The following is an 8,529-nucleotide window of genomic DNA, read 5'->3' on the forward strand; positions in this document are numbered from 1 at the left end:
TGTACGTTATGTCCCAGGAAGAATGGAACGAAATAAAAAGAAATGAGCGAATACCTGAATTTGCTCCCCCGGTAGAAAAACCGCCTCCACCGTTCAGAATGGCACAACGAGGCGAACGTGTTCCAGTGAAAACTTCATTTGTGCAATCGAGGAACGATGAGCATGACTCCGATGAACCGGGAGAGGATGAGGGTGGCTTTGAGCCGATTGGACCACTTCCGCCCGATCGATTATGGTCCGCCGAGCACAGAATAGCTAATAATCCACTTCAACCGGACAGTGTAGGCTTGGGGCCACCCCCATCCAGGCGATTCCCGGACGAGGACGAGGACGTCGTCAATATGCCAACCGTTCCGCCGGGTACGGAAGATATTCTTTTACCGGAGCAACCGCAACGTGCACTATTCTTCACCACCAAGAAAACGACGACAACAAAAACGCGGCAAGAGTTTAAACGCCGGAACTACGAGTCTGCTACTGCTAGCGACGATAACTGGGGTGTTACAGGTCAGCAGCAACAAAAAAGACATAAACCACAGCAGCAACAGCAAAATTCCATTCCCATTCGGAATGAATTGAGTGATGGGTCGTCGTCGGGCGATGAAGATGGAGCCATGCCTCGGCAGGGTAACGGAGTTGAAATTGCGCCACCACCCACGTGGGACTATTACGGGCCTTCATCCTCTTCTGGCGGTGCAGCAACTCGGCGACCGGCAAAATCGACGGCAACGAAAAATGCCTTGGAAGCATCGATTGAAGCTGGCCTTCGCTTTTTGCGGGATCAATCCGATAAAGGTGGACCCACAGTTGGAACGAAAAACAAGTGGACGTCCAATGCAGACTATTGACTACACAGTTAGAAAAATCCTTGTAAAATTACATGCAACTGCATGGGTAGAAGAGAATCGGGTATTTACATGTATCAATACGGCTTAATTCATGTAAACTTCCCATCGCCTTCATCTGATTTGTTTACTGTAAACCTACATTTCCAATCATTCTTCTTGGTATGGTTGTTTATCCAATAAGAAAAGCATCGATATTTGTCGATAAGAGATTTTAATACCTTACACATACATTTTATATGATCCACACAAGAAAAATTGGTATTCAATAAATTTTCACGAAAACCGGATTTTTTTGGTGCTATTCCCCCGACGACGGCTACGGCAATTGACATGCTGGTAGGAAAATAAGTTGCCATACACTTGGAGTAACCCGATCTTTCGTTGAATTAAAGTGGGATTTTTTCTGGAACAAATAAAATTGACAATTTGATATAATGATTACAATAATTAGGAGGGTATAAAATTTTATTTCTCACTTACTTGCTATAAAACGCAGCATGCCTTACCTCGATTCGAACAGAAGCGAACAGCACACGAGCAGGTACAACAAAATACGGTCGAACGTTGCGAACACTAAGATTTACATGAAATTGCAAGAAAATTGATGAATTTCGCCTTCGTCGGGAATCCAATAAGAACGAAAACAAAACAGAATTGACAAACTGACGTTGACGCTGGATTTCGCATGCGGTGACATGTAAAGTTCATCTTAGCCTTTAGATGTTATACTCTTTTTCATATTTTTCGTGGCGATGATGTGAAAACGTGCAATGTAAGATTACATTTTTCTTTCTGTGTAGGAGCTGAGGCTTATGTGGGAGCAAAGGAAATCAACACTTGAGTTTCTTTTTTTCTGTCGGTAGTCTCATACCACCTCTACTTAGCCTTAATGGGACTTAGCTGCTATGTTGGATCTATTAAAGGAAGATTGGTTCAATGCCATAACCGATTATAAGGGGATGGCAACACGGTTTCTTATGCTCATTTCAAAATATACGACACGTTCGTGATTATTACAAAAAAAATGCGTTTACTGTTTTCTTTTATCCGAAACCTCTTCTAATGATTTTTTCAGGGAAACAATTACAAAGTTGAAATAAAAAAAAATGATAAACCAATTTTTTTTTCTCTGTCAGGTCTTAGGTATATTTTTACTCACACAGCTGAGGACGTTCTGAAGAGGAACTATGGACCTGAATTTTGGATCCGAATTCTTGAAGCTTATCTAAGTCAGTAAACGAAAAAATTAAAAATAAATTTCAATTTTGAAAACTCATTCCGACATTTTACCCAGAATTTCGAAATTAAAATCCTTATTTTCTATTTGTAACTTTGAACTTTGTAGGTTTCGAATTTTAATTAAAAAATTCATAATTTGGAATCTAAAAGTTGCAGTCCGAATCTCAATTCTGCTTATTTAGGTTATTCAAAATTTTGACTACTGATTTCTCAATTGAGGATGCTGAATTCTGATAACTGGTTCTTTGTAAATTTATTTTCGGCATATCAGTGAAAATTTATATTCTTGGAGAAAGAATATCAGAATTGAAAATTTATAAAGATGGATAGAAAAGTGAGGAGAAAATGTACAGATGTTGAAAAGAGCGAAAGAGCATTTTTGCGAGGAAAACTTATTAACGTACACCATACTTTACCCCGCAACATTTCATTTTTAGGAGAAGTAGGGCCGGATAGAGGTGGCACTACCTTAACCTATGAAATCTGGTTGATCCAAAGCTTACATGTGGTGAACACGTATACTCCGGAAGCCCTTCGTTTTATTTTACTTCTTAAACGTAGTCCATTTAACCTTTTTAATTTTAGTGGGTTTTTCAATTACATTATATGAGAAAGTATAAGATATTTTAGTGTTTTATATGGCATTTTGTAATTTCTAGTGACTGATAAGTATTTGTTTGTTTAATCATAATAATCATAATTCAGTACTTCTACTACTTTTCAAAGTGCTGCGATTAGAAGAAAATCTGTTCTACTGCGACAAACGCAGGTTTCTGATTTTACGTACAGTAAGGTGTTATTTTAAAAAGGTTTTTTTTTTTGTAAATCAGTTAGGATTTTGATTTTCAATAAGTTAATTTTTGAAATTGAATTTTGTCAAATTATTTCTTACAATTCCTTTTAAAACAAATAAAAAAAACTCTACAAATCGTATCTGCATGAAGAAAGCCCATATAACACATTTTATATTGTAACGTTTCTGTGTTAAAAATTGAAATTGAATAACATTACATTAAGGGGGGGGGTAGGGTCTAACGGGTATAAAAAAAACACCATTTTCACGATTTTTTCTAGAGCTATCGTTCAAACAAATGTATTCAATTTTTTTGCATTATACAAAGCATTGTTTAAAAGAACATTTAGTAATTTTTTCGAAGAAAAACATTGAAAAATGAGCCGGTGACGGAGCATTTTCGAGGATGCCTTTTAGAAAACAGGATTTGCGGTGGACACTGTATCTCAGCACAGAATGTTTTTCTGGACCCCAACGTTTTTATTTAACTTAAAAATATTTTTATGAAATATTTGTGGCTGTTTGAAGTAAAAACTACGATTTTTCACTTAAAAATCCGCCATTTTTCACCTCTAAAATCTCCCCAAAGTAAAAAAATCAAAAAAGAAAAACGTTGGGGTCTGGTATTTTATATGTAGAAAATATGTTCCAAATTTGAAAAGAATCGGATAAGTAGTTTTCAAATGACGATGTCCACGGACTTTAAAAATGTGCTTTCGAGAAAAACGCGTTTGAAGTTTCTGCTCTTGCTTTCTTGCTGTATTATAAAGGAGGAGATAAAGACCTATAACTTCTACAGTTTTGCTTCAATTGACTTGAAAATTTGACACAACATTCTTGAAATGTTTTACAATAAGATAATAAAAAAATAAAAAAATCAATTTTTTGAATGTGTTAGACCCTACCCCCCCCCCCCCCCCCTTAAGGAAAAAGCCTGTGATTAGTAGAGAACTTCTAAGTTAATATATTATGTTAATTTTCATTTTAAGGTACAATTTTGAAAAATCTTCCGAGCGCCAGACAGACCTAGAAAGGGTTTAAGTTTACTAATATTTTTCGTTTCTCCTTTAATTTTCAAGAGCGAGTAAAGGTGCTTTAATCTTGGTCGATGCCGAGAAATGATTGTACATTAAAATCCAAATTCCAAACAGCTCAATAAAAAAAAAATAAAGTAAAGATTTTAGACATACATCAATTTCTTTAAAATGCTTTTTTTATAGGTTTTATGATTTCTGTGTACAAAATAAATCATTTCCAATCGCTGAAGAAGTGACTACATTTCGCTTGGTTTTTTCATTATTGAGCATTTTTTCTTAGCATGCTTCTGACGATATTGCCAATTTGAAACGTATGGTACAGGTTGTCCACGTTTCTTCCTGTTCCTGTGTTCCAGATGTCTCTGCGTTCTCTGCACAGCAATGATGCATTCGTGTACTTCCAAGGGAACTGTGCCTCCACTATCCGATTGCGCAATTTGTCTTACTAAATTCAGAGCAAACTCTTAGAATCACTCAAAAACAATCCGCTATTGTACAGAGAACTTCCTAAACTGCAATCCGCTTTGAAAAACAATAGATTTTTTTTGGTACTTTTGTTTACGTTCTATTATTCTCCCGCCTATTCGACAATTCTCACTCCTCACATCTTCTCACGCCTAGCAGTATCTCGATTCGAGAACTGTCATCAAAACCGAAGTGTGTTCAATGCCGTCGGTACTGTAGGCTCGTTCAGTGACAGGATTTGAAATATTTTCTTTCTCAATTTCGTAGCTTGTTTCTTTTTTTCAATTTGTTTTAATTAACGTGTATTTAAGCGAACGCCTAATAGAATTACGGCCTAGAATTTTGTGTAGCTAAAATATCTTACAATTATTTGATGTTCTAGAAAAAAAAATTTCTGTTACACTGAAAAAAATTAAATTTTTCGAGTTCTTTTATTTGGATGAAAATTCTAACAAAATTTTACAAAAAGATCTTTTTTATCATTTTTAAACGTTTCCAACATAAAGAAATTGTAATAAAATCATGTTTTCAATACGTCAATATGGAGAATGCTATAAACTTAATAATGCCACATCAGAGCTATGGTTCAGCCTCATTTTTTTAAAAGAATAAGTTGTTAAAAATGTTACCTTTGCACATATGGGAGAAGGGAGGGATCTCAAATAATCATAAAAATATTTCACGTTACCACCCCATGCCAAAATTTGTTCCATTTGTTCGATGTTTTCTGCAATTATAAAAAAAGTTGTAAGGAAGCCTCCCCCTCTCCTATTTCTCCATTGGGATGAGGAAGTGGTCTCAAATAATCATTAGAACATTTCTCGTACTCAAATACCCTCCCATGCCAAATTTGGTCCCATTTGCTCAATTATTTTTTGAGTTGTGTAAAAAATTATAAAAGAGGCCTCCTCGCCCCTTTCTATCTTTCTACTAAAAAGATGGAGGGATCTCAAATAATCAAAGGAATATTTTTCGTAACCAAACATCCTACCATGCCAAGTTTGGTACCATTTGCTTTACCGGTTCTCGATTTATGCAAACATTTGTCTTTTGTTTGGGAGACCCCCTTCCTGTTAGGGGGAGGGGTCTCAAACCATAACAGGAACGTTCCCCGGCCTCCATGTATCCGTACGAGGAATAGGCAAGACCGTCTTTAATGCCGAATTTTCTCCGCAACTTCGTGAGGTATCTAATGTGAGTAGAGCTTCGAGTGACCACCTGCTAAGTTTCACGTAAATATGTTTAGTAGTTTTCGAGTCTTTAGGGAACAGACAGACATACAGACAGACAGGCAGAAATCCATTTTTATGTATATAGATTAATATATTAAATTAGGTGTTCAGCTAAATAATGAACTGTGAAAAGCCCTATAGTTAACTAAATACTAAAAAAATATTAGTTCGACTTAAATTTGCTGAGCGCAATCAAGTATTTTAATGTCTGTAATGTCAAAAATATTGGTAACTTAAACCAAAAACTATCCTAAAATTAAACTATATAAAGAGAACGAATCTCTGCGATGGAAGGCTGCATCGATTTACCTCTGAAAATAGATATGATTTTGATCCCTTTTTCAGTTCTAACTTACCACGCTATCTATTGTTTATTCACTTAGCTAACCCAGGACTTTCCCTTTGTCATTTACAGAGGCCCGGCAGCACGGTGTTGGTTACTACGCTTTTTCCACCGATCGGGAGGAACGCACCCGGCAGCAAAACGAGCTGGACTCGATCCGGGAGTCTACCCTGGAAGCCCAAAGGCAAAAAGACAACCTACGCCAAGCTCGCGATAGAATAATTGCCGATCGGGTTAAGGCGGCGAAAGCACGACAAAGGGCTCGTCTAGGGCTGCCTCCGGAACTGGAAGAATCAGAGGAAAAGGGTGCCGAGAAGAATGAATCGGTGGGAAAATCTGAAGAGGACAATCAATCGGCGGTAGGCGGAGATGATTTGTATGACAATACCGAGGAAAAAAAAAGGCTTAAAGCCGAAGCAAAGGCCCGCAAGAAGAAGGAAAAGGAGGAACGAAAGCGGGAAAAGGAACGCGCAAAACACGTTCGTCCCTGGGATGCCGGGAAGGAACAGGACATCGACAAGGAATGGAAACCGGCCAAGGAATGGTACGTTATGTCCCAGGAAGAATGGAACGAAATAAAAAGAAATGAGCGAATACCTGAATTTGCTCCCCCGGTAGAAAAACCGCCTCCACCGTTCAGAATGGCACAACGAGGCGAACGTGTTCCAGTGAAAACTTCATTTGTGCAATCGAGGAACGATGAGCATGACTCCGATGAACCGGGAGAGGATGAGGGTGGCTTTGAGCCGATTGGACCACTTCCGCCCGATCGATTATGGTCCGCCGAGCACAGAATAGCTAATAATCCACTTCAACCGGACAGTGTAGGCTTGGGGCCACCCCCATCCAGGCGATTCCCGGACGAGGACGAGGACGTCGTCAATATGCCAACCGTTCCGCCGGGTACGGAAGATATTCTTTTACCGGAGCAACCGCAACGTGCACTATTCTTCACCACCAAGAAAACGACGACAACAAAAACGCGGCAAGAGTTTAAACGCCGGAACTACGAGTCTGCTACTGCTAGCGACGATAACTGGGGTGTTACAGGTCAGCAGCAACAAAAAAGACATAAACCACAGCAGCAACAGCAAAATTCCATTCCCATTCGGAATGAATTGAGTGATGGGTCGTCGTCGGGCGATGAAGATGGAGCCATGCCTCGGCAGGGTAACGGAGTTGAAATTGCGCCACCACCCACGTGGGACTATTACGGGCCTTCATCCTCTTCTGGCGGTGCAGCAACTCGGCGACCGGCAAAATCGACGGCAACGAAAAATGCCTTGGAAGCATCGATTGAAGCTGGCCTTCGCTTTTTGCGGGATCAATCCGATAAAGGTGGACCCACAGTTGGAACGAAAAACAAGTGGACGTCCAATGCAGACTATTGACTACACAGTTAGAAAAATCCTTGTAAAATTACATGCAACTGCATGGGTAGAAGAGAATCGGGTATTTACATGTATCAATACGGCTTAATTCATGTAAACTTCCCATCGCCTTCATCTGATTTGTTTACTGTAAACCTACATTTCCAATCATTCTTCTTGGTATGGTTGTTTATCCAATAAGAAAAGCATCGATATTTGTCGATAAGAGATTTTAATACCTTACACATACATTTTATATGATCCACACAAGAAAAATTGGTATTCAATAAATTTTCACGAAAACCGGATTTTTTTGGTGCTATTCCCCCGACGACGGCTACGGCAATTGACATGCTGGTAGGAAAATAAGTTGCCATACACTTGGAGTAACCCGATCTTTCGTTGAATTAAAGTGGGATTTTTTCTGGAACAAATAAAATTGACAATTTGATATAATGATTACAATAATTAGGAGGGTATAAAATTTTATTTCTCACTTACTTGCTATAAAACGCAGCATGCCTTACCTCGATTCGAACAGAAGCGAACAGCACACGAGCAGGTACAACAAAATACGGTCGAACGTTGCGAACACTAAGATTTACATGAAATTGCAAGAAAATTGATGAATTTCGCCTTCGTCGGGAATCCAATAAGAACGAAAACAAAACAGAATTGACAAACTGACGTTGACGCTGGATTTCGCATGCGGTGACATGTAAAGTTCATCTTAGCCTTTAGATGTTATACTCTTTTTCATATTTTTCGTGGCGATGATGTGAAAACGTGCAATGTAAGATTACATTTTTCTTTCTGTGTAGGAGCTGAGGCTTATGTGGGAGCAAAGGAAATCAACACTTGAGTTTCTTTTTTTCTGTCGGTAGTCTCATACCACCTCTACTTAGCCTTAATGGGACTTAGCTGCTATGTTGGATCTATTAAAGGAAGATTGGTTCAATGCCATAACCGATTATAAGGGGATGGCAACACGGTTTCTTATGCTCATTTCAAAATATACGACACGTTCGTGATTATTACAAAAAAAATGCGTTTACTGTTTTCTTTTATCCGAAACCTCTTCTAATGATTTTTTCAGGGAAACAATTACAAAGTTGAAATAAAAAAAAATGATAAACCAATTTTTTTTCTCTGTCAGGTCTTAGGTATATTTTTACTCACACAGCTGAGGACGTTCTGAAGAG

The 8,529-nt window shown here is 38.4% G+C and overlaps 1 protein-coding gene across 1 annotated transcript; it reads left to right on the forward strand.

Moving 5' to 3' along the window:
* The first annotated feature begins 8 nt into the window (after positions 1-8).
* On the forward strand, positions 9-8,256 carry LOC129759173 (uncharacterized). Its single transcript, XM_055756582.1, has 2 exons — positions 9-795; positions 6,030-8,256. The coding sequence occupies exons 1-2, from the start codon at positions 9-11 to the stop codon at positions 7,346-7,348; spliced, it is 2,106 nt and encodes a 701-aa protein (XP_055612557.1). The 3' UTR covers positions 7,349-8,256.
* The last annotated feature ends 273 nt before the right edge of the window (positions 8,257-8,529 follow it).

The sequence above is a fragment of the Uranotaenia lowii genome, unplaced genomic scaffold (genome assembly GCF_029784155.1).
Source record: "Uranotaenia lowii strain MFRU-FL unplaced genomic scaffold, ASM2978415v1 HiC_scaffold_1176, whole genome shotgun sequence".
Classification (NCBI taxonomy): domain Eukaryota; kingdom Metazoa; phylum Arthropoda; class Insecta; order Diptera; family Culicidae; genus Uranotaenia; species Uranotaenia lowii.